The sequence below is a fragment of the Lygodium microphyllum genome, chromosome 14, assembly GCF_053477565.2.
Source record: "Lygodium microphyllum isolate KBCC chromosome 14, Lygodium_microphyllum_v1.1.10, whole genome shotgun sequence".
In the NCBI taxonomy this organism is placed as follows: domain Eukaryota; kingdom Viridiplantae; phylum Streptophyta; class Polypodiopsida; order Schizaeales; family Lygodiaceae; genus Lygodium; species Lygodium microphyllum.
In genome coordinates this window covers 20,201,854-20,229,376 of record NC_141148.1, presented here as the reverse complement: position 1 = coordinate 20,229,376, position 27,523 = coordinate 20,201,854, and the positions used below count along the sequence as shown (strand labels likewise).

General features: G+C 39.8%; 1 protein-coding gene across 3 annotated transcripts; it reads right to left on the bottom strand.

Moving 5' to 3' along the window:
- Positions 1–4,124: 4,124 nt before the first annotated feature.
- LOC148025396 (E3 ubiquitin-protein ligase RHF2A-like) lies at positions 4,125–27,042 on the bottom strand. Of its 3 annotated transcripts, none has more exons than XR_015693079.1 (9): positions 26,768–27,042; positions 5,969–6,015; positions 5,819–5,881; positions 5,630–5,726; positions 5,189–5,541; positions 4,997–5,107; positions 4,567–4,905; positions 4,354–4,470; positions 4,125–4,268 (listed from the first exon to the last, which is right to left on the bottom strand). XR_015693079.1 is itself a non-coding variant. In XM_087692500.1 (9 exons), exons 1-7 carry the CDS (start codon positions 26,888–26,890, stop codon positions 4,572–4,574), a joined length of 1,128 nt encoding a protein of 375 aa, XP_087548626.1. In that variant the 5' UTR covers positions 26,891–27,042; the 3' UTR covers positions 4,125–4,268; positions 4,432–4,470; positions 4,567–4,571. The 3 variants fall into 3 exon arrangements, 2 of the variants coding, with proteins under 2 accessions (XP_087548626.1, XP_087548625.1); XM_087692500.1 differs by having other exon boundaries at positions 4,432–4,470; XM_087692499.1 differs by having other exon boundaries at positions 4,125–4,470.
- Positions 27,043–27,523: the final 481 nt, after the last annotated feature.

The window sequence follows — 27,523 nt, the reverse complement described above, 5'->3', positions numbered from 1 at the left end:
ATCTGCTTCTCAAGCACATAAATCACTCTTTTCACCCATCCAATGTAGCATTGCACAACTACAATTACTACCTCTCAACATGCTTCATTCATGATAAACTTACAAACAAAGGGCTTTCTAATTAGGCCTTGAATGCATATAATAGTATAGGTTTATTCATAATTAGTGAACCCCTTGAGGAGTTGGAAAATGGAGACCCAAGAATCAATGGCTACCAAGTCTAGGTGAAAAGGTACAAAGGAGATCAAATGGGGCAACTTTTCCTTAAGGTATTTTACCCTGGGGGTATCCTTAAGGATTTTAAGAGGCTTAAGAGAGTTCTCTTGCAAAGGAAGTTGGTGTTTAGCCTTCAAATCTTCAAGGGCTACCAATTGGGAGGCCTCCTAGATGTAAGTGGTGTTGCCACATCTTCCCTAAAATCTATTCATCACCGAGTACAATGCAACTACTATTAATACATATGTACAACATGAAACGACTCACCATTGTGGCAAATAGAGGAATAAAATCTACAAAAGTAACTCCACAATTATAAACTTAGGGCTACTCAAAGTACATTCCAACATGCTTTTACCTTCAACAACTTGTGAATGATGATCCAAGCCGACCTCCAACTAAAGTTTCTTGTTGGGCATTCTTGCAAGGCTTGATGCATCACTTCCAATGTCCACTATTCTCACTCAACTCTATGATTGGTTCTCTCATTCATTGTACTCATGTCAACTTATTAATCTTTTAAAGCTCATCCAACAATCTCTTTATCTCCTCATATTGGATATGTTGAGATTGTGGATGGTGTCCACTATTGTGTTCATCTCATTGATTATTTCATTACTAATCCATTCACATGGACCTCCTCACTTGACAGCTATTGAGTCATCACATATTGCCATTGATGTAATCATGGAACCTCTTAATTGTGGATGGTGTCCACTATTGTGTTTCTCATTAATATTCTACAGCTCATCCAACAATGTCTTTAGCTCCTCATATTGGATATGTTGAGATTGTGGATGGTGTCCACTATTGTGTTCATCTCATTGATTCTTTCATTAGTAATCCATTCACATGGACCTCCTCACTTGATAGCTATTGAGTCATCACATATTGCCATTGATGTAATCATGGAACCTCTTGATTGTGGTTTCACTTCTATTGTGAACCGTCATCGCATGGTCATTGAGATGCTTGGTGTAACCAAGCCACTCATTTGCACTACCACAAGTGGGTATGGTATTATGATGTAAGAGGATCAACTACATATAGATACATCCATCCACATATAAATGTGCTTAAATCCCTATCCCTATAGCTTTGCAAGCCTCAAGAAGCGGCTTGGGTGAGTTATGTTGTACTAAATAAAGGAGTGTTCAACATCTATTTGATTATAGAGACCCTTCTTTCCTTGAACTCGTGTTCTTGTGAAGCTCAAACATATGTAATTATGAAAAATCAAAAAGAGCCCAATGGAGTGAGAATCGGGTGAATGACAAAGCTCAATGGATGTGAATGGAATAGATTGAGGGTAAAAGAGCTCCAAGGAAAGTAAAAAGAGGCCAAGAGGAGAAGTTGCATGTAATTTTCAATTCCAAAAGATGCAATTAACCTCCCAAAACTTGCCTAAAACACTTGAAATTGTCCCAAAAGGTATATGTATTGACAAATTTGAGATTTTAAAATTTCATTTCGATCAAAACTCTTGAAATTTTACTTTTATTATTTCTGTTCAAAATACCCAATGGCTGAAATACTAATGATTATGCGATAAAGAAAGAGCACCACACTTGTAACTAATATGGATATATGAAGCTTTGTCGAGAATTTACTCTTCAATGAGAGAGAAGGAATCTAGCAAATCCCTTGCAAATAAAATTAATAAGGCAAAGCAAGATTCTAAAACTTAAGAAAAAGTATCTTACTCATTTTTCTCTCATTTATCCTTAGAGCTTCTAGAAATATGAGTACAAATGCATAAATCCTTGCATAATCACCAACCAACAAGAAAAATGTTCCAACCTTTAAATTTACTTGTTCAAAAAAAAAAGTGTTTCATAAATCAATGATTACTTGTTCATTGAAGGTATCTTACTTGTTTTATCCAACATCAAGCAACAATGAAAATGAGCTTTTACCTCAACACGAGAACATAAATACCTCAATCGAGCCTAGATATCACACACTTACATTATTGAACGATACAAAAAGCCCCTCTACATTTATTCAAGCCACCCAACTTCATCAAACCTTTAACAATATCTCAACACTACACCTACAAACTAACTAGACCTAAATAATGTATCTCAATGTCCCACGATCCAACCCCATGTATAGATCAAAAACATAGATGGCCTCTTAGCATCCAACTCATCAAAACTTGTAACCTAAGGACCACTTTAGTCCAAAGCAAACAATACATTACAAATTACTTGTTTGCTCACCCAAGCACTTGCACTACATGTTTAACATAGTGACAATGGTTGGAACCATAAGTCAAATGTGGATAATCTACTAGCGTTTCACATTATACAAAGCAACCTCATATCTTCAATTGCTATTGCAACTTACACATCTTAAAACCTTACGCACCTCTCAATAGACTCACTTCTCACATTATATGGTACAACAAAAACATCACACTACAAGACTTTAACATCTCAATCAACAATCTCGCTTCTCACATTGTATGGAATAGAAAATAACAAACTTTGCATTCTGGAGTCTTAACTTCACATCATCTCATCATCAATTGTTTTGGACTCGACTTCTCATCATCACATCATCAATTGTTGTTCAAACACACTTTACCATTTGTCTCCAATCCAAGAACATGTTCTTCACTAATCTAAACGCACTCCATATCCACTCAATTCACGTTGCTCATTATAGGTTTTCCACAAAATATCAAATAGCAATCCAACACCACATGCCAATTTGAATCCAATATCTTGAAACTATACTTCATTCAACTCTTTACATGTTCCTATACAATGTCATGGCAATACAAACACAGCAATACAATTTGCATCCCACATCTTGAAACCATACTTAGTAGTCCTTGCATTACCACTCCATTTATCCACTCCCTTGAAGATCCAAGCTCCACACAAGTATCCTCAATCATATCCTCATGCAATACAAGGAAATAGTACAAAAAGTCATGTTGCATCTCATATCTTGAAACCATACTCCATAGTCCTTGCATTACCACTTCATTTATCCACTCCCTTGAACATCCAAGCTCCACACAAGTATCCTCAATTGTATCCTCATGCAATAGTACAAAAACTCATGACTAACAACTCTGGAGGCGAACAAGCAATAGCATAAAAGCGTTCAAATGGAAAAGAGATTTAAAATGATACACACAAAAGACATTGGGAAGAGAAACGTACACATCACAACATGCAAAAAAATTTCAATCATCCTATTGAGCAGCCCCAAAGGAGAGAGGCTCAAAAACCTACAAATGCAAGTTCATATCTGAGCAAAAATATTACCATACTGGACAACAAAATGCACTGACAAACATCACTGGACACAAAAGCTACAACGCTTTCATAATCATCACAATCCCACAATTGAAATGCCTTTGAAATACATAAGTATAAGTCCACCCTACATGCTTGTCAAACAACCACAGCAAATACACAGAGTGGTCAATGCATTCATCGCCCATCAAGATGAGCACAACAAATACATTGTGACTTCACTTTCAATACTCGTCCAAGTTTCAAGACCTATCTTGTAAATGATTATAGATGGAAAAGTCCAGAACATTCCTTGCTTTGAAGCCCCTGCACTGCAGTACAGCAACTTCTTTGCTTCAAAGCTCCCACCATATTATATTCACAAAACGCTGTACATTGATTGATAACACTCCAAGTACCATGATACAAGCTAAGATTGTGCACCTTAACACAATTTCACTTCATGTTCACAAATATTCATGACACAAGATTTAACTTGAAAATTTGGTCCAATTGACTGAAACGAGAGGACATGATGGCACAAGTTATCAAAAAGCAACAGCACAATGCATTAAGGCATGAACTGATGATGCTGAAAACTGGTAAGAATACAGCACACTAGCACATACGTGATTAAATGCTGTAACAAATTGAGAGTTTTCAGTCTTGAAGGAATAATACATGTTATCAGGACTGTAGCTGTTTATCAATGGAATATTCCACATCCTAGTGATGCAGTTATAAACATCTAATATATTATTTACATTATTCCAGCTGATACAAGACTGCCGCTATATACACCTGCAATAGAAAGCCACTCAGTACTACAATGTGAAAAGGCCCAATTCAAGAGAGCCAGTCTCTTAAAAGAGCCCAGAACTTGTACCTTTGAAATGTAAAAGAACGCAGACCATTCACTTGGCAACAAACCAACTCAGATGCCACATAAAATGTTCTTACTGACTTGCTTGTCTGTTACAGTGTGCTGAAGATGTACTGTTCGCTGCTACCAGTGAAGTCAAAACCAAACACAACTCCATAGTCTCAGATCACAAGTAAAACCATCCATTAAATTTCAGCACCACAATTCTCAACTTACCTTCATTATATGACAGAAGCTGTTGACTGGATTGGAACACTGCTTGGGACTGTCTCGTCATGATGATTACTCACATCGGACCCTTCTGCATCATTTTCTCCTCTGTTGCTAGAGGGTTCAGAAGCCACTGTAGTCAGTGGAGAGTGACTTGTTGAACCCATTGGGACATCACTATCGTCATTGTTCTTTGCATTAGATTCAAGGGAGATCCTTTCAAGAGCTCGCACAACACCAGCACTCACTTCTCGGGCACGAGCACCAAGGTCTGTCATAGCATTGTTTCGAGCTCTTAGCCTCTCTCTAAATCCACGTGTGGTTCTTGTGAGTGTTTCCTTGTATCTAATAAGGACAAAGAATAAGCATGTAATCAGAAGTGAGAAACACATGGAATCATGAACATCCATCTATCTGTCCTACAAAAAATATGCACCTAGATGATGCTGCAGCAAAGCGTGACTTCAGAGACTCTGAAAATGAGAGTCCATCGACAGGGCTTCTCTGCTGGCTTTCTTCAGCATGCTCAGATCCCATATTATGCTCACTGAGAGAAAATTGACAGAAGATCAAGAAGAAAAATTTGTGAATGGTCCATTGAATATGAAAAGTGATGCTGAAACAATACCTGTCTAGTCTTTCAGAATGTGTGCCTGTCCTGTTCATCTCACTGCCACGAGCAGGATCACTCCACCTGCGAATCATGCGAGGAGTGGCTGCATCTGTCTGCCTACCCAGCTGCAACTGCTCCCTAGGAGGCCCAACTGCACCAAATGGAGAGGAATCTACCCCAGTTGCAACACGCCCACTTACCAGGGAGACGGGTGAGGAGGTATGTGTGGGCAATACCACCAGTTGTGGATGGTCCTGCACACCTGACTGCCTCTCTCGCCTCCTTGCAAATTGATGAGCTCTGGCAGCTGCTGCCAGGTGCTGCATGATCCTTTCCTCGAAATCAGAATCATCTGAAATTGCAGGGACCTAGATCAATCCACAAACCCACCAGCTCAATCAGTACACATTCTGCAAGACGACATAGTTTTCTCACAAACAGAGCTATAGATCATACATGATGGAACTCAATCCCATCAGGGGTCTCGCCCTGGAAAAATGGGGGCGTCCATGCAGAAGCCCGCTCCCGTTCAACAGCATCCAAGAGCTCTTGACTGCAAATGACAACACATCGTGACAATCAGCAACAAAGGTGGATACAAACCTTGAAATAACTGATGTGAATGCAAACTCTCTGAAGCCCTACCTATTGGGATCCTTCAAGCTGAGGGCTTGCCAGCACATAGGGCAGTCTTTACTTCTTTGAGACCTGAATAACCACAAGTACATGGTTAAGAATGAAACCATAAGCTACAGACAAACTGGCATATATACAAACTTATTACAAAGCACTGACCATTCTATGATGCATTGGAGGTGGTAACCATGTTTGCAAGATGTCACCTGTGACAAAGGTATGAAAAGCCAGATGTCAGGTGGTAAAATGCATCCAGAAATCTTATGAAACTACAGAGTCTAAACTTTCTGTAAAAAGATAACACAAGCCTTGGGGCTTCTTAAGAAAGCAAATGATCACAAACACAAGAAGAGCGCATAACTTGAACTCAAAGTTAGATTGAGGAGTGTGTGAGCATGAAGCCTTTATGATTGAATCACCAGTAAATTTCCATGGGTGCTCGTTAGAGCAACTTGTTGACCCATCAGCCAACACATTATGTAGAAATAGCTGCAACGTTGAGAGCAAACTGTTTTTTAAAACACTTTGATACTTGTTCTTCATGCTTCACATACTCAATACTTCTGCGATGTCAATAGGTGCAGATTCCAAAGCAAATTGTTTTCAGTCCTATCTGCCTCACCTTGGCTAACTGTAATATCACCATAATATATATGATAATGATAATGACAATCACATAGAACCTAGGATACCCAAGCAGTTGGGTGATCAAGCCACTAACAAGGTGCCTCAAAAAGACTCTGAAGTCAATGTCGATCATAAAAATCTAAAACTGGCCTGAGATATGATCCATTGGGCATTGAACATAAACTTACAGCACACACTATTCAATTCAGCAAAAAAAATGAATGAGACAATGCTCTTGACAGTAGTAGACGACACCAAATTGGCCCTCGAGGTGAGCAGCCCTTACTGTATTTTTTTAATATTGAAGATGAGCCTTTACATGAGCCACTTGTGACCCACCCGTGCATTCAACCTAGCTATCACAAACCAGCATTCTTTTTTGCTAATCATTTCTCCCATGCCTAGCTCTTCAATGGACCAAATTCGCTCTAATTGCTATATCCTTAGTTGTCTCACACAACCTTGACCAATGAGCTTTGAATCTATCTAAATTCCACACTCAAACCGGTGTATCTTCAAGCTTGCGGAGCTGCAATCACTTCAATGTTGACCAACATGACATTGAAAAATGCATCCATGGTCTCTCATTGCTACCACACTGCAATCAATGAGGAAGTTGCACAAATCTCAATCCTAGACCAATCCAATTCATGGAATGAGGCCTTGGTCCTAATTGTCCAGCAATCTTAGTGATTTGCCTCCGCCTTCAATTCACTGTCAAATTGAAATAATTCAATCTCCAAAAATCCTGTAAACCTGCTCTCCATAAACCCAATCTCTATCATGCATTGGATGCTGAATTTAATGCTTTCAATGGTTGGAAATCAAAATTCCATATCTGCAAACATTTGTCCTAATGCCTACCCTAAATATTCAATGATTTGGGGAGCCAAAACAAGGGGAAATTTGGGGGTTCTGGCTAGAATGTCTTCAGGAAGAAAGTCCACACTCAAAAAGACTAATTTTTGCAAATCCTAATCACTGATTTACTATAAACAACAAACTTTGATCTACTATAAAACAAAGCTTTCACAACCCGAGAGAGAGGAAGGAGAAGATAGAGATGAATTCTAGGTTGTCCAGCACCTCAAAAACTGCAAAACACTCTCCTCTTGCTGTTCAACGCAAAAACCAGCAAGCATGCATCTCCTCTTGCTGCTACAACTCTCCAAAACACACAAGAATGGAAAGAAAGAGCCCCAAATAGCCAAGATAAAGATCTTAAATGAATAATTAACTGGTCCTTAATCAAATGTTGTTCATGATTAAGGGATAATTAATGAAGATCATTGATCATAAGTGAGCTACTTATTGGACCAAACGTAAGCTCAAGGCTTGCTTTATAACTTAAGTGCCCTTAGTGAGCTACAAACTGGGCGAAACTTTAAATGTAATTTAATTCTAAGATGCAAATTTCCAATTTAATGAAAATTTCACATTGCACCTTGTTCCTTTGGCCATATTATTCTATCACATAGGCTGTATACTTTTCCACCGCATGCCCTGATGTTAAATCTTTCACTGCTAGTGCAATAGTCACCATGCCAAGAGCTAGGGAATACTAGAATTAGAGTTCATGTTAATAAGATCATTAATCCCATTTGTTATTCTCGTAACATAATCTTGTAGTAAAGATGTGTCTTGTACAATCATCTCTTGCCTATGAGCATCAGTCAGAGTAAGGCAAGGACATTAGGGGCTCTGACATTGTGATTATCTATCACTTTATGTATTTTAGACACTACCCACTCTTGCTCACTGTCTTCCATTCTCTCTCTCTCTCGCTCTCTCTCTCTCATATATTTTCAATAGTTGGTAACTATTTGGATCAAATTCGATTTTAAAAAATTCTTGGAAATTTGGGGATTTTCAGCATTAAATTACCAAAAATTGTATTTGGCACGCATTCCAAGGCAAGTGCAATAGTACAACAGTAAAGTATTGTATATTGCAGATTTGATACTATTTTGCGCAATCTTAGCATGCATTTTGAGGAGCTTGAAAATTTTGGACACTTTTGGTACTTACATGTATATCCCATGTCGGGATCTCGGTACTCGTGAGAGTACATTTTGCACTTTAGTCTGGAAGTGTTCAAAACCAGCTTTCCTCCTCGGATAGGACCTAATTAAGTGCTAATTACAACATGCATAAAATTCACATCAACCAAAAATGCACACTTTGCCGCTTTAATCTTGGGCATTTGACACCCAACTGGGCCCAAAACCGGTGTCCCTTGTGGTATTTCTTTATCCTATATTGCAAATGGAAGGAGTATCAAAAGATGACGTACCAGCAAGATAGTAGGGTTTGCGGGGAGGAACACGGAGTGAACTCGGGAAGCATGGAGATGAGAAGAGAAGAGAGAAGAAACTTTGATGAATGGAATGATGTTGTTCGGAATCATGGAGTGAATGTGATACAAGGGAACAAGGGTGCCGTAGCACAAGGAAGATGATGAAGACAGCCATGAACCACGAACCGCAATGTCCTCCTAAAGGGGTGTAAGAGTAGTGGAGAGGCTGGAGAGAAAAGGTGACGGGCTGAATGAATCAGCCGTTAGGAATGAATGAGAGAGTGGCCTATAAATAGGCACAATCAATCTAGGATGGTGCCCCTTTTTGGGGCTGTAAACCCTAAACGCAAAACGCAGAAACGCAAAAAATGCAAACTGCAGGTGAAGAGTGAAGGGTTTCTCAACACCCCCAAACGCAGAAACACAAAAAATGCAAACTGCAGGTGAAGAGTGAAGGGTTTCTCAACATCCCCTCTCAAGTCCAAAATGGGGAACAAGAGAAGAGCGAGGTGGAGATGCAATGCTATATGCTGAAGAATGCTCATGCAGCAGGTGCCACTTGGACAATGTTCCTCGTGGGAAAATTGTTCACGCCCAAGAGCCCCAGTACAAAGATGATGAAATCATGCAATGCATAAGAGGAATGTCGGACTTTGTGTGGTGCCAAGAACCATAAGGATAAGCCCGTACTCGATCTCGGGAGATGGCTCCATGCTGACCAAGGGACGAAGAAGATCCACCCTATACTTTGAGAATACCACCTGAAAGGAGATAGTCACGAGATTGGATGAGCTGTAGAACCCGAAACTCAACCTCGGGAGAGAAACCACTAGTTCTGTGACTCCATGCTGAAAGAAATACGAAGGTCTAACCACCAAGTTACTGCTGAAGACCCAAGGGCCCCGATCTAGGTAGATCCTCTAGATCCTGGATATCAATAGGTGAGATGACCACTGGAAGGAAGCCACCCCATCCAAGGGTAGAAGAAGAAGGTAAAAGGCCTCGACCTCCATCAAGGTGTGCAAAGGATTTAGTGGGGAGTGGAGACCCCCTTTGAAACTGGAGGAATAGGAGTTCCCTCTAAAGTCGCGGTAGATGTAGATGCTCCCTCGGAGAGCAAAGAAAAATCATCCCCCTCTAAATCCCCCTCTAAGGTAGATAGGAAATCCAAAAACTCATGGATCACGGACTCTGAAATGTCTGAGGATGAAGAAAGTGCTGCCGGTCGTGCCGAAGAAGGTATCTGGGGTAGTGAAGAACTCCCAGAGGTAGCCTCTTGAACTTGAGTAGGCGAGATAAAGGGTAGGGCTCAGACTGAGCAATGAGTGGGCAACAGTTGCTTCTTCTCAATGGAGTGAACCCCAAAGCCGAAGAAGAGGAAGGAGTTGAGCAACCACAGTCTCTCGAAGGAGCGGACTGACAAGGAGATGATATCAAACAATCACTGTCTCTCGATGGAGCGGATTGCAGAACCGTCGGCTCTCGTAGCCACTGTACCCGAAAATAGGTGGAAAAAAACAACCGCTAGCATTGCGATGATCTCCAGGAGGTCGTAGCGCCAATCGATCCTCCATGTGCTCAAAAGGACTTAGTACGCATCGGATGCATCTTATTGCCTTGAGCATAGTACTTTGATAGTTGATGCAAAACGATCTCTGTGGCCCAAAAAGGAGAGGTGGCAAAGGTAGTGCCGGGTGGGAGACATATATACTCCGGGGGAATGGGGAGCAAAGGTCAAAGTCGGCAAGCATTAGTGGTGTGTCCGATGATGCCACAGTACGAGCACCTAGTAGTCTGGTCATCTGTTGGTAAAGAAGCCATGGGTACCAATGTGCCTTACTAAAGAAGGAAGAGGTCAGCCACGAACCATGACCTGCAATGTCCACCTCAAGGGCCAGGAGGACAGAGCAAGGGCTGGAAGTGAGCTGCCAGTGGGACGAGAATGCTACCAGCAATAAGAGGTTGCAACCAATAGAAAAACGCAGGTGCGAGGAGAGAAATACTAAAAACGTAGGCAAAACTAGCAGTAGTAGTTAGCATGCTAAAATCAGCTCCAAACAGTATGTAATAGGTTGGAAAAACTGTTGTAGACAACAATGGCCAGCTTGGACCGCAAGGTTCTCCGCATCCAGGGTGTGGACAACAAGCTGAAATACCTAAAATCTGCAAAAACAAGATTGTTTTCTAAATGGAGAGTGATCAGCAACAGCCGCTCTGCTGTAAACAGCTGCAAACTACGAGCGAAAGGCTGAAAACAGGCCCTAGACTATAGATAACAACAAGGGGCAGCTAAGACTACGATGTCCTTCGCGAAAGGGGTGTAGGTAAAAAGCTGAAAACACCTGAAACCTGCAAAAACGAGATTTTGAGACAACGAAAGAAAAAGAAAAGTGGATGCCGAACCCGCCACCGGTCTTTACCATCACTGGAGTGAGGATCTTTGCCGCTGTTTGAGCCGATCCAGCTGTCATACCATGTCAAAAGATGACATACAGCGAGACAGTACGGCATAGTTGTCAGGTACGAAAAGTATGGTACGACAAATTAAGCTACTTGATGATTCTCAAATGATGCTGAATTTATTTATTGATGACACTAACATATTGTGAAAAATGATGGAACATCAATTAGAAACGTTTGAAACTGCTTGAATACCTTATGTATGGCCTTTGGCTCTAGGATAAATCATAACAAAACATGTATGAGGAGTCCAATCAAAGCTTCCATCCCCTTTCTTGGTTGATCGATCAAGGCTACAAAATCACCACCACCACAACAACAACAGTCAACAACCCAAACCACCATCACCAACAACCACCAAGCAAGGGGAAAAAAAAGTACATGTTTTTTTGTACGAATTCATACAGTACAGTACGGTACGATACAAACCGTATAGTTCGTACTACGTACGAGTGCAACTATGCAGTAGGGTTTACGAGGAGAAACACAAAGTGAACTCAGCAAGCATGGAGAAGAGAAGAGAAGAGATAAGAAACTCTGATGAATGGAATGTTGTTCTAAATCATGGAGTGAATGTGATACAAGAGAACAAGGGTGTCGCAGCACAAGGAAGATGATGAAGACAGTCAGACAGTCACGAACCACGAACCACAATGTCCTCTTAAAGGGGTGTGAGGGTAGTGGAGAGGCTAGAGACAAGAGATAACAAACTGAATGAATCAGCCGTGAGGAATGAATGAGAGAGTGGCCTATAAATAGGCACAATCAGTCTAGGATGGCACTTCTTTTTGGGACTGCAAACCCTAAATACAAAATGCAAAAATGCAAAAAACGCAAACTGCGGGTGTAAGGGTGAAGGGTTTCTCAACAAGGAGTACAACTAAGATCCTCTAATCTCCTCCACTAATCCAAGTACCTCTTGCTATCAAAACTAACCAATAAGCCTCCAAACCAATTTGTCCCTTGGTTTTCCTAGGGACTGGTCTTCAACCTGCTCCTTGAAGACGAATTCAGCCCCAAATCTAACATTGGCTGGCTAGCCTCTTAAATCTCCCTAAAATTTCTCGATTTCAGCAAAATTTAAGTCCTAGGCCTGTAATTTTGAGCATGCATCCCAAGGCAGCTATCAGAACCTACTGCTGGAAAATAAATTAGAATTTACAGCAGAGATTGACAGAACTCTCTTTCTCTAATGGCTCAAACTGCTGGAAAATATTAAGATAACTTGAGAAATGGTTGGGGAATGAGAGAGAATGCTGTAGAGAGAGAAATTTCAGAGTTTCATCATAAGAAATGCTGAAATACTGCTATTGCCTTGCTCGAACAGCCATAGAACCTATTATCTACAAATTAGGACCACCAAAAAAACTGCTACCCCCTCCTACATGCTGTCACTACGACCAAAAGAACCTTGGATTGCTGTCACGTGCTCCTAGAGGGCTCCAAATTGTTGTCACATGTTGTAAGACTGATCCATGGTGGCTGCAAATCACATCAACAGCCCCTCCTTGCTCTCCAACAACCTCCTCCTCTCTCACAATGGTTGAAATAACTTCCACCAGCCCCTAAAAACGTTTTTCCCACTTGTATAAGCAAGCTTTACCAAGTGGCAGCTTTCTAATCCCATTTTTCAACATTATCAAAATTAACATTTTAAAAATTAATTTAATAGTTATTTTAATGCTCAAAATTTAATTTAACCAACTAGGTATCCCTAAGAAGTTATTAATCCTTAGACCGGCATTAAATAGGTAATTAATGTCTAGTCTCTAATGTCACCACTAACATTAGTATCATTACTTTAATCTAAGCTAAAATCTGACACCAAGTATCACCTAGTACCTACTAGGTACTAGGTGATCCCTATAATAGTCTTCAATTGCACTCCATTGTGCCAAAGGAAAACCACACTGCATTGAAATTTCCATAAGACATCACAATCACAACATTGGCTGCTATTGTCTAACCATGCCACATGTCTCAAATCTTACTGAAAATTTCCAACTAGCATAAACATGATATAAATCTGAAATGCAGTCCAAAGCTGTTTAGAAATCCATTGGATGCATCCATAACTCATGTTTCTCAATTGTTCTCACTTCACAATCATAATGAAGCATATTCTTAGCATAAATCATGGCCAAAACCGTCAATGGCATTTTCTAACATGCTGTTGCTGCAAACCATTGAAAACTGAGCATAATCTAATTATAAACTGATCACAAACTACTGCAAATGTGATCCCAAAGTAATCACAACCTCATTGCAAAAACTGATCAAAATTTGATCTCAAAATTGAGACAAAAGCTCAAGTCCAACTTATCATGAACTAATCCCAAACCAATACAAAAGTATAGACTCGAAGCCACAGTAACAATCATACTCATTTGCATACATCTCACAATGACTAGTACACTGAGAAGTGACCCCATGCTAGACATATTGTCAGCACAGTACCTTGAATGTATCCTAAATACATCCGAAATCCACTACATACGAGAGTTGTCCACAACTAGAGGAGTGGAAGTGCTACCTCCCCCTTGAGCATCAGGCAATGCTCCGGACCCCTGCTTTGCTGAACTTGATTGAACTCAAACTAAAGTCGGCTCTAGTTAAAAGGCATCTCATTAAAGTTGTAACAATTAAGGATAGTCTACCAAGTTATCCTCTTTTATCCACTTTGCATCTATTAGTGAAACAATACTCAAGCTTCACCAAGAAGCATATAGAAACTTTACCCCTAACTTTACTCAAAACTCCACTAGATTATAGGCCTTTCTTCTCCTTAAGCATTTCAATGCTTTATACTTTCACACTATTGCAATTTCGACTTAACTAATATGCAACATTACATCCAATTGACCAACTCCTTGTGTACCTGGCATGCTAGGAGCACCAAATGCATTAGAAAACATTCTTTTTTGCATACTTTGGACCATTGCAATGTAACTGTGCATGGAAATTTGCATACTACTAACCATACCAAGATACATTTTCACATACATTCCATGCATTACTAGTAGCATTTTTTCTCATGGGCAACACTATATGAAACATTTGCATGATTAACATTAATACCATAAGTCCAAACATAGTAGGTTGCATATACGCACTGCCAAACTTGCCACTTTGTGCCCTGACATCATGCCAGCATTGTTATACATGGATTTATGCATATTACCAGCCATACTCGGATACATTGGGCCTTGCCCACCACACACTGGTTGTTGCATATGATAAGGAGTTGTGTCATGCATCTCCATATGCGGTCCCTAACCCACCATAGCATGTAAACTAGTGCCGCCACCAAAGTATCATGGCTGCTTCAAATTTGCATGCTATCCAAAAAACATTGCATTGGTACTTTCAAGTTGGCCTTCCATATGCATCAATTGCCCCACTAGCATCATTTGCTTGAGCTTACTATCCACCTTTAGAACATCATGTTGTTGTATTGGCTCTTCCTTTGGTACATCTTGCTGTCTTGAAGCTCCCAAAGACGATTTCCTCTTCTTGCCTTTGTTGCCCTCATTTAAGGATTCAAAAAGCGTATGAACTAGGGATCATTTGTCAATTGCATTAACATTTCAGCCATTGTCCTCAACTAATCTTTACACCGGTCATCAAATTCCTCTTCACTTTGCTGGTCATCAATCTCATTATGGCTTGAAGGCCCTATAATTTGCCCAACAGCAACATTTTCAGCTTGTTGTCCATGGTCTGAGCCTTGACCAAGATCAGGCATTGCATTTTTTTCATTCCCATGCATCATCACTACTTGATTGCATCTCACTATATGAAGACATATTGCTGTAATTTCTTAGTTGAAAGCAAAAATCAGTACTAGCACAAACCAGCCTTCCTCCTTGGATAGGGTGGTAAATAACGTGATCAAGTACTAATTACAACAAGCATAAAATTCACATAAACTAAAATGTACACTTTACCACTTTAATCTTGGACATTGAACACCTGATTGGGTCCAAACCTGGCGCCCCGTACAATATTTATTTATCTTATATTACAAATGGAAGAAGTACAACTAAGATCCTCTTATCTCCTTCGCTAATCCAAGGGCCTCTTGCTATCAAAATTCACAAGCCTCCAAACCAATTTGCCCCTTCGATTGCTTAGGGAATCGCCTTCACCCTACTCCTTGAAAGACAAATTCAAACCCAAATCTAATATTGGTGGACTAGCCTCTTGAATCTCCCTAAAATTCCTATTTCAACTGCTAGAATTTAAGTCCTAGGCCCTCAATTCGAAGCACGTATCCCAAGGCAGTTGTCAAAACCCTAATTTTTGCGGTAAATTAGGATTTTCAACAAAGCTTGACTAAAATCTCTTCCTCTAATAGCTCAAACTACTAGAAAATGCTAAGATAACTTGAGAAATGGCTAGGGAATGAGAGAGAATGCTGTAGAGAGATAAATTTCAAAGTTTCATTATAAGAAATGCTGCAAAACTCCTTAGGACTACCAAAAAAACTGCTACCCCTCCTACATGCTTAAGACTACCAAAAAGACTGCTGCATTCTCCTACATACTGTCACCTATACCAAAAGGGCCTTGGATTGCTGTCACCTGCTCCAAGAGGGCTCCAAATTGTTCACATGCTATAGGGCTTATCTCTCGTGACTGCAAATCACATCAACAACCTCTCCTTGCTCTCTAAAAGCCTCCTCTCTCACAATGACTAGAATAAACTTCCACCAGTCCCTAAAAACGTTTTTCCCACATGCATGAGCAAGTTTTACCAAGTGACAACCTTCTAATCCCATTTTCCAACATTATCCAACTTATTAAATTCATTTTTAAAATATTAATTTTGAAAATATTTTTAATAATTATTCTAATGCTTAAAAAATTAATTTCCCCAACCAATAATTAAATTGGCTAGGCTAATTTGCCTTCCAAGTATCCTTGAGAAGTTATTAACCCTTAGACCGACATTAATTAAGTAATTACTACCTAATCTCTAATGTCACCGCTAACATTAGTGACCAATAAATTGATCTAGGCCAAAATCCAACACCAAGTACCACCCAGTACCTCTCAAGCATAACTTATTATAACTTTTTCCTTTAACATTGTGGTGGTTAGAACTCAGTGAAGATTCGATATTCAACAATGGCAATGACAATGGAAAAGAGAGAGAGAGAGAAGTGAGCAACAACAGTAGAGAGTGAGATGCACAATGTGTGGGTACAAAGAGTACACCTCTTTTTAGGTTTTTCTGATAATTATATGTAAAGTACTGAAGTACAGGTGCTAAGGGTGTGTTCACGCCGAAGCACGCAGAAATGCATAAAAGATACAATGGCCCTTTATTCCCAACAACCTTTCACCTAGAGGCAGCAAAGGTAGCATGCCTGAAGGTTGAGAAAAGAATCGGCTAAGTCTAAGTAAGTACAAAGCTGAAATACATATACTGTCTGACTCCCGTCATCTGTCGACAATAAGCAAACCACTCTGCTGAAAGTCCCTTTGTGAGAAGATTTGCAAGATTGTCATCTATATGTACCTTGACAAGCTCAATGCTTTTGCTATCAAGTACATTCCTAATAAACTAATACTTCACCTGTATGTGCTTCATCTTTGCATAAAAGACGGGAGTTCGTGCTAGCATGATAACACTCTAAATATCATAGTGGAGAATACAAGTCTCAATAATGCCAAGCTCTTCCACGAAGTGTGAAAGTCATAAAGCCTCCTTGCATGCCTTAGTGGCAACCATATACTCTGCCTCGCTAGTAGACAATGCAACACACTTCTGTAACCTGGAGTTTCAAAAAATTGCTCTCCCTATGAAGGTGAATATGTACCCTAAAGTAGACTTCCTACAGTCAAAATGAACAGCATAGTCTACATCCGTAAAGCCAACGACTTCTGCTTTCCAAAGCAAATGCATAAATCCTTTGTGCCCTTAAGATATCTCATGATACCTTTCACTGCTTCCCAATGCTTTCTACCAAGATGTGCCATGTACGTACTAACCACTCCCACTGCAAATGCTATATTAGGACGTATAGCAACCATAGCATACATCAAGCTATCCACAGCTGAAGCATATGGAATCTTGGTCATTTCAGTCTTTTCATCATAAGCTGCAGGATTATCCTCTCCACTGAGTTTCACATATGGAAGCAATGGTACACCAATTGCCTTCCCTCCCTCCATATTGAAACGCTACAAGATCTTGGATACATACTCCTAGTGTGACATAAAGAAAACCTTTCGATCTATCCTTGAGTATACACGTACCAGAAATATCATTTGCTTCACCAAGATCCTTCATATCAAAGTTACTACGTAGATTCTACTTCAATGTGTCTCACGCATGAACATCCTTACTACCATTCAACATGTCATCTACATACAAAATAAGTATGGTAAGGCTGCCATTTGCCACCTTCTTGACAATACAAGCAATGATTCACATGACTTCTCTTAAAGCCTTCAAATTGTATGAATGTATCAAACTTATAATACCATTCACGTAGTGCCTGTTTCACTCCATACAAGCTTTTGTTGAGCTTACATACTATCTTTTCTTGTCCCTTAGCCACAAAACCTTCTCATTGTTGCATATACATGTCCTCATGCATATCACCATGTAAGAAAGTAGTCTTTACATCCATCTGTACGAGTTTCATATCCTCACACGCAACCAAGCCCAATATGGTTCGTAAAGTAGTCATTTTGACTAGGAGAAAAAGATATCATCAACATCAATCCCATGCTTGTACCCTTTGGCAACCAGTCATGCTTTCTACTTTGGTGAGAAACCAAAGATAGCCTTTATCTTGCAAACCTATTTGCATACTGGGATTTTCTACCCCTTAGACAAATGCACCAAATCCTGAGTACCATTTTTCTTTAGAGATTCCATCTCTTACTGCATAGATTTATGCTATTTCTTGTTGTCTTCTCTAGCCATTGCTTTCTTGAAGCACGACGATTCACCACAATCTGTCAACATGACATAATCAGCAACATAACTCGCACCAAGAACAAACCTATCTAGTTGTTTAGTAGTTCCGGTTGACCTATGGACCCAATGATCAGTGTTTGCGGGCTATTCAAACTGCAAATCTGCATTAACAACTTGTTGTTCAAATGGTTCAACATGTTGTCCCACCTGTTCCGACCATTCGATTGGCATATTTTCTTGCTGAAACTGTGCTAAATCATGGGTAACTTCTTGCTGATCAATTTCACCATCATTCCATGCACTTATGGGTCATTTACAACAGGTATTTGCTATTGTACAATAGCCACTCTTTACTATCCTACAAGTATTTCTTCTCAGAACACAACCCTTTTCACTTCTTCTGTCTTTTCGGGTTGTTTATGCTTGTTATCTTCCCTAAATATTGCATCATTGTTGCATATAATTTTCCTTTTTCTAGAATCCCATAACTTATATCCCATTTCTCCCTTGTTACCATACATTAGGAAAATGCATGTGCAAGACTTTGGCTCCAATTTGTTGTGTTGTTCTTTGCGTATGTACACAAATGCCTCGCAACCAAACACTCTAATGTGTATACAAAGATGGCTTACCCGACTATACTTCTTGAGAGACTTCCCCCCCCTCCCCCCCCCCAAAAAGACCTGTTGGGTGACCAATTGTTGAAGTGTACAGCTGTCATAACAGTCTTTGCCCAACATCCATGAGGTAATGTAGCATGAGACAGCATGGTACTGACCTTCTCCTGAATAGTCCTATTTATATGCTCTACAACACAATTTTGAGGAGAATTATAAGCAGTAGTGAGCTCTCTTTTTATTCCTTTGCTGTCACAAAAGAGTTGAAAGGCTTTGGACACGTATTTTCCACCATTGTCAAAGCGAAGACATTTTAATGTCTTGCTGATCATATTTTCAACAAGTACCATGAATTTTTTAAACTTATCCAAAGCTTCATCATTACGACATATCGAATAAACCCATGCTTTACATGTGCATCATCAACAAAGGTGATAAAATATTTATTTCCTCCTAGAGACAAACCTGGCATCTCAATACATTTGAAAGTATCAACTCTAAGGGTAAAGATTTTAGCAAAATAGAATTTTTATGTAATATTCAAGCATGCTTGCCAAAAATAGAACAATCACAATGGTCAAAATCATCATACCTCAAACACAGCAAATAACCCAAACAAGAAAGCACTTTCATTCCACTTTGACTCGCATGTCCCAATCGGCTATGCCACAAAGACACACTTGGCTGCTCGATTATGACAATAATATAATCACACACAATATATATATGTAATGGATACAAAGTATCACTTTTAGAGCCTTTAGCAACAATTCTAGATCCCTTACATATCTTCCATTTGCTATCCCCAAAAGTGGTATGATAGCCTTCATCATCTAGCTGCCCTGTGCTTATCAAGCTCTTCTTAAGCTAGGATATATGCCTCACATTATGCAAAGTGAAAACTAAACCATGCTAAAATGCCAACTGCACACTACCAATCCCTGCAATGTCACACGCATAATTGTCCCCCAAGTGGACAACACCATGTCTACCACCATTATAGTCAGAGCCACTCACAGCGTGGTGTTACATGGAATGAGGCACCTGAATCAAGAATCCATGTGTGCATGTCATCATCAGAATCTGCAATCAATAACTTTGCACTAAAGAAGAAGCAAAGAGTACATCACTGCCACTGTCATCAGAATCTGCAATCAATAACTATGCACTAAAGAAAAAGCAAAGAGTACATTACATCACTGCCATTGTCACTCTCATGACTGACTAAATTGACTTCCTCTATCTTCACACTACTCTTCTTTGCATGTTGGTTGTCCTTTTTCTTATATTTATTATCATCATTATTTTTGCCTTTGCCCTTTTCTTTCTTCCACTTAAAGCAATCCCACTTGAAGTGTCCTTTCTTGCCACAATGATGGCACTCCACATTTTTACCACGAGACTTGTTGTGTGCCTTGATGTCAGAGTTGCCCTTCTGCTACGATCTGCCTCTAGTATGCAATTGCATTGGAAGAATTGTTTGCTGAAATATTTTGCATATTGAGCTCCTCCATGAGTAAAGAGCTCTCCACATTTGAATATAACAGCAGAGCATTAGAGTTACTCATTGCTGTCCTAAAAGTGTCCCAACTTTCAAGCAAAGTGCATAGCAAAAGGGTTGCCTTGAACTCCTCATCAATGTGAAATTCCAAAGCAATCAGCTCGCTAGAAATAGAGTTAAACTCATTCAAATGTACAGACATGGCTATACCTTCCTTCATACGAAGGTCCATCAATTTTTTCAACTAGTTAACCTTGCTAGCTGCACTTTTCTCAATATATAACTTCTCAAGTCTTTGCCACATATCATAGGCAGATTTCAATTTCTCGATGTTGAAAAGCAAAGTGTCTGACACACTAAAAGCACTATGGTAGAGCATGCAAGCTCATCTAACTCTTCCCACTATTCCAAATCCATGGTTGCTGGTTTAACCCCTTTTGTCTTTATAGGCTTCACCTATTTCTTCTGCACCAAGACATTAAAGCACTACTTCTACCATATAGCAAAGTTGTGTGCAACCTCAAGCTTCATAATGTGCAAATGTTTGTTGCTATCACTGCTACCTACCATGATTTACAGCTCAAAGGTGAGTCAAAGGTCAACAAATGTGAGCCCAACTGTCAGACAAATGACCAAGGTACAAAACAAGTCCCAACCAGCAATGAAAATTCAAGTAATTGCAGATATTTCAGATCTGTCAATTAATTTTCAGAGGTATAAAATGTGTGCTACAACACACCACAAGCAATTGCAGCCGTATCATGGGCTAATACATCAATTGCATGAAAAAGCCCCAAGTTTTAGCTGCAATTTCTGCTCCAAATGCATCCATAAGCAAAAGCCTAAAAATTTCTCTACTCAAACATAACTCTCAAATGGATTGCACAAGCCAATTTTGCCAAAAATTCACAAATTTTGCAAAAGTCCCAAATAGGTCCCATGTGCTCAATTTACATAGAAACTACATTGCAAGTACATATCAAGACCGAATTTGATCCAAATTTTGCAAAAGCCCCAAATTGTACAAGGTCCAATGTGTCAAAGTTCCAAGAATTGTACCTGTCCCACTGCAATTTCTGCACATACGTGAAAAGCCCCAGTTTTTGAGACCCAAGAGTGTGCAAGAATCCATAAATCTTACTCTACCGAGTAAAATCTTCACACATGTGCAAAAATACCCAAATTTCGAGAGTAGATGTATGCCCAATCTCTAGGATTTGTGGGACTGTGCTTGTGTGCGTGACAGCCCATAAATTTTTAACAAAGGATAGACCTTTGAAAAAAAATGATTACTTTAGAAAAAAAGTGTTGATAGGCAACAGCTGACTACCTCCCAAACCTGCACCCGCACTCACTTGTTGAGATGTCGCCTGACAGCCTGCATGCGTATCGCCTGTCTTTGCCAGCCTTCGCCTATAACTTGTGTGTCGCCCCCTACTCGCCTAACCTGACCTGACACCTGCACCTGCACCTGCTTGTGGCCTAACTACCTGATGGCTACTAACTGGACAATCTCGCGACCTAACTGAGACTAATTGCTTGCGCTATCTCAGGATGGCCTTGAGCTCTAATACCAATTTGAGATGGCCAACACTTAGTGAAGGTGTTCAATAATGGCAATGGTGGAGAGAGAGAGAGAGAGAGAGAGAGAGGAGTGAGCAGTAGCAATACAAAGAGAGATGCACAATGTGTGGATACAAAGAGTGTATCTCCTTTCAGGTTTTTATAATAGTTATATGTGAAGTACTAAGTACAAGTGCTAAGGGTGTATTCACGCCTGAGCATGCATAAACACATAAAAGGAACGGTAGCCCTTTATTCCCAACAGACACCATTGTATCCTCAGGGTCCTTGGCTTGTTACCATGGAATAACTGCCATGTGCATCACATGTGCTAAACAACCTTGCACATTTGATTAATATCTTAATCAAATGTTATCGACAAGATTAGAGCATCTTAAAATTTAACGTCTTGTGAGAGTGTTTGGTTGTTGTTTGTGCATTTATTACAACAATGGCTTAGCAAGATCACTATGACTACAACAACATTTAAGATATCCTCACTCGAGAGGATAAATTGAATGGCACCAACTACTCCTTGTGGAGTTTTACGGTGCACAATTTTCTTGTCACAATGGGTCTCTGGGATTTTGAGACTCGCGACTCAACCGAACCAGAAGGGTTTGTACCTCAGACACCTCAAAGAGGGATTAGAGAATGGCAAGCTGCCCCTACTAATGTCCATGTTCCTCCTATAGAAGAATAAAAGAAATGGGATTCGAAGAATGCACAAGCTTTATCTTCGATTGCTCTTTCAGTAAAGAGGGCAATTATCCCTCATATTTGGTCATGCCATGGCTCAAACGGTAGCTTCGGATATCTTGGAACAAAGGTTTGCAGTATGCAATGAACCCAAAATCTCTTACTTGAGAAGAGATTTTGGCTGATACACATATGAATGAGGGTGATGCTATAACAAATCACCTCACCTACATTCAAGATTTGAGAGAACAACTACTGAATATTGATTAGATGCTAACAATTGATGAGATGATAAACATCACCTTAAACTCTCTTCCACAGTCTTACCTTGGATTTCACACTTCACTCAATTTGTCTTTGAGGGAGGCACAGCAACCCCTCACATTCATGGAGTTGATAGCCTCTTGCTATAGGAGAAAAAGACTAGGAGAAATGCTGCTCTACATTCAAATGATGTAGTCATGCTTTCCAAATACAAAGGCAGAGGGAAAGCAAAGCAACCACTGAAAAATCAATGAGGGGCTGATGTGGGACAGCCATCTAGCAAAGTTGCCCAAAATGCAAATAAAGGCAAGAAGAAAGAAAAATACCACTACTATAAGACGCCCAATCATTACATTGAAGAATGCACAAAAAAGATTGGCCAAGAAGAAGAAAGACTTTGGTTTGGCTGTCCAAGAGATATCGGCCACAACTCTATAGATGGCAATGCTACAGCCGACTTCCTTGAGCAGGACTAAGCATTTTTGACATGCAGTTATGACAGCTCTATGGCTGATTCTGCCATTAATGCTGCTGAAACACAACATACATGGTAATTTGATAGTGAGGCTCCGAAGCATATCACATCACGGAAGCATCTACTTACATCTATGCATTCAACCCCTGTGAGGAAGAGAGTTACATGTGCAAATAACTCTAGCTATGATGGACCTAACTTTATGCTTTTGGATGTATTGTTTGTGCCTAGAATTACAAAAAATCTCTTGTCGATTTCAACATTCAATATACAAGGTTTTCAAGTCATCTTTGAGGATGACAAGTGCACTATGAGAGACAGACAGCTTGAGGGTTGGAAAAAAAGGAGTCGACAACATGTTGAGAGGAGAACCAGCCCCTCCCCCTTTACAAGATTTTATTGAAACAAACCACAAGCACCAACTACTTGAACAATATACAATGGGCTGATTTGCTACAATTCTAAAAATTAAAATTTTGAAAACCCAATTTTTGTATACTCTAAGCAGTAAGTTGACTTTCTTTTTTAGTGCTTGGATTTGATCGAGCTAAGTAGAAAAAGCTTCTTGAATAAGTGCTAGATAATCATGTACTAAGCATGTGGCTGAAAATTGAATATTAGAGCTTGTTGAATTGAAGAGAGAGACCTCCATTATGTAAGTGTGGGGTTGGGTTCTCAAAAGTGAAAAGTAGATGCTACAAATGACAAGTGTTTGTTAAAAATGATGAGTATTAAGCAAAATGACAAGTGTAGAAACAAAAGTCCCTTCAAGGTGATAAATGTCATATTCTAGATGCCACATATCACTTTTCTACAGAAAGAAGCTTCTAAATCTTCCACTCTAAAAATCTCTCAAATGGCTAAAAACAAAATTGTTTCTTACGAAATTTTGGAGTCTTTGACGCAAACAAGATTTCCATTTGAACAAATTTTAAAAGTAACAACCTCCTAAATTTTAGGAGTTGCCAAATTTGGATTTAGGAGAGCTTAATTATATTGGTTCACCACTCAATATGCGGGCTTCTAGTCAATGTGACTACCCAAGTAAAAAAGTCTTAGTCATCTTGGCTTTCTAGTCAATCTGCCTGCTCGACTCAACTTTTGATCCCCTTTGGCATCTCATCAATAATGACCCAAATATAATTTTAGGGCATTCTGGCCATTGGCTACCCTTGTATGAAAAGATAAATATTTAGCTTATTTTTTTAAATACTCAAATAATCTACAATTGTCCTTTCAAGGTATACGAGTATCAAATTATTTTAAATCATTAAGCAAATACATATTGTTAACAATTAATATACAAAAGATTGGTTACTATCTTCACTAGTAGTTAGCGCACATTGACAATTATGTGAAATCCAATGTTCCATACATATACTAAGCACATTCAGGTACACTATCATTATGTCACAAAGAGACTCTCTGCACAAGAGATCAACTTGGCCTATGTGCCAACACAAGACAACCTTGCAAATCTTTTCAGAAGTTTAAAGCTTTCCGCAAAGCTTTGAGCTTCCTCCCCTTTGTGGATTGATCTAGTCCATTGGGCATGTCACTTCCCCATAAATGAGTGCTAGATCTCATTCACTGCATCCCTCCCAAGGGGGATTTGTTACTATAGTTTGGTAGTGATATATATACACATCCTAGGACCATTACGGCACTTTTTTTCCTCTTTAGAAGGTTTTTTCCCCCTTACCTTATATATATGTCTATTCACATTTAAGGTATACTTAGTTTTATAAATCTTCTCTATTGATACGTCTCAATACACTTTGAGTTGTACTCTCTCAAGCTCCTTCTTCTCCAAGCTATGTACTTGCATTGCTACAACCCTAAATCCAACACTTCCTCATGATTATTTTTGTCTCAATAGGTGGAAGAGAGGGTTTTTGGAATGCAAGGTAGATCTTGAAACAATAAACCAAATACACTTCTACACAAATCATGCTCTCATCACTGCACTCAAGTAGATAGTCAAGGCCTTTCAGCTTGTCATTAGTGTTACAACATGAAGGAGCCATTGATAGATGATATATAGAGAAGATACATGGGGGGATTTAGAGAGAATACATGGGGCACTTATGGTTAATGAGCACAATATCAAGACTCAACAATTCAAGCAAGAAAAACTAATTCAAACTTCAAATAAGAGACAAGACAGAGGAACAGGATATGAAATGACTGCAATGAAGAGAGACAACATAACTGATTCGTGTGAACCTTCCCTTGAGTGTGAAAATCAAGCTGAAAGCGCAAAAAAGAGATAAACAGACTGTCAAAGTTGACAGCTTGCAAATAAAAATAAAAATCAACTGCCTACATGATGAAGGCGTCAGCTTGAAAAGACGGGGGCAGGGCAAATAAAAACAAATGTTGTAGCAATAAAAGTGCAGGGTCAAGCAATGAAAACACAATTAAACAAGCCACCCAACAGCTGCACATTGCCACCCAACTATCAGATGAGACACCCAAGCCAGACAGATTAAAACAGCAGCAAAACACAAAGTTCAGAGCAGTTGGGGAAAGCGACCAAACCTGAAACAAAGGAGAGCACCAAAACCAAGCAGGATAGAGCATCTAGAAATATAAAGAATTGAATAGAAGAACAAGAACACATTAATTCACAAATAATGAACTTAGGAAACAGAATCCAAATGCCAAAGCATAGGAGTGTACACAAAGGCACAAGCTGTGGGGAACCAGCAGAGTGTTCCCAATCTCCCTCTCAAAGTGCTCCCAATCTCCCTCCAACATGATGCAATGCGTGTACATGAATGATCAAGAGATGGAGCAGAGGCAGCCTATAAATAGTCTAAAATAATACGTCAAAATAATCAGATCAGCCAGCATCAGAGAAGGCCAATAAAACAGGTCATGCAGCTCATAAAACATACATCCTCAAAAATGCAATGTACTCCGACTATGAGCCCATATGGCCATGATATGCACATTGCAAACAGAGATGGCACAATTAGGCAAAGATTACGCTGCATCAAGGCCAAATTACAGCCTTTGAGATATATTCAAGCATAAAGAGAAAATGTAGAGGGAAATTAACAGGTCTAACAGCTTGCTCCCTGCAAATAGCAATGCAACCAGCATTGTGGAGAGTCTGTTTTGATCTGACAGAGAACTTGCTTCCATCGATACAAAGCACTAGAGCAATTCCATAATAAGGTGTTAATTTAACAGGCCTAACGGGTTTTAGGCCAATATCAACAAAATCAGCACTGGGGAATATGCGCTTTGATCTAACAGAGAATTCGCTCTTGTCAATACAAAGCACCAGACCACTTCCATAACGAGGAGTTAAATTTCAAATTATCCATGCCTTTGTTTAATTCACTTATTCTTGGGTTATGATGGAGGTCCCTTTTGATCTGTTCTTTGACTATATGAATGGAAGTCATTTCCAATCTATTTTCTACCCGGAATGAATCGTGCGAAAGTGTAGCTTGACCGCAATAGTGAAGAAAAAGGAGAAACCGATTCGGAGAGGGAACAGAGTAACCCTAACCGTGATAGGGTTGCTGTCGCAGAAAGGTTCGAGGCAGATACTGCACGAATCCTCACAGGCGTCTTGGATTCCGCCTTCGACAAAGGCAGCGGCAGACGAGTGGTGAGCTGCAGAAGCATCCATGGCCCTTGCCTAAGAATGTAAACGAGCTGGCCGACTCCTTTGACCTTTTTTCTTTCTGCGTTGTTGAACTCTGCGAAGAAAAAAGGACGCAGCAGGTGTCGCTCCCTCGCGGCACTCCCTCTTTTCCGTCTACCACTTCTGCTGCTGCTGCTGCTGCTGCTGCTGCTTCTTCTTCTTCTTCTTCTTCTTCTTCTTCTTCTTCTTCTTCTCTCTCTCTCTCTCTCTCTCTCTCTCTCTCTCTCTCTGCTGTTTGAGACTCGCTATGACACGTCTCCACCTCCCCTTCCACCTCCGTTACACACAGTCTAAATCCTTTTCTTCCTTTTAGTACCTTTTCTTTTTGCCCTTTATACGTATATTGGATGGAGTTATTGTTCCGACAATCAATAAAAACAAGTGATAAGGTTATCATAGGGCTTCTCGTTAGCATTACCCACTACGGAATCCACACTCTTCTTAGTGTACCATATAAGCCTCAATCCAAACATGACATCGCATGAACCAAGCCCACATGCCACAAAAATGCTTATTGAATGATATAATGAGCCCAAATCCAAACCTAACATTGCACGAATCAAAGCCTGCCTGGCATGCATCTTCAAAATCCCACACAAAAAATATGATTATTTCCGC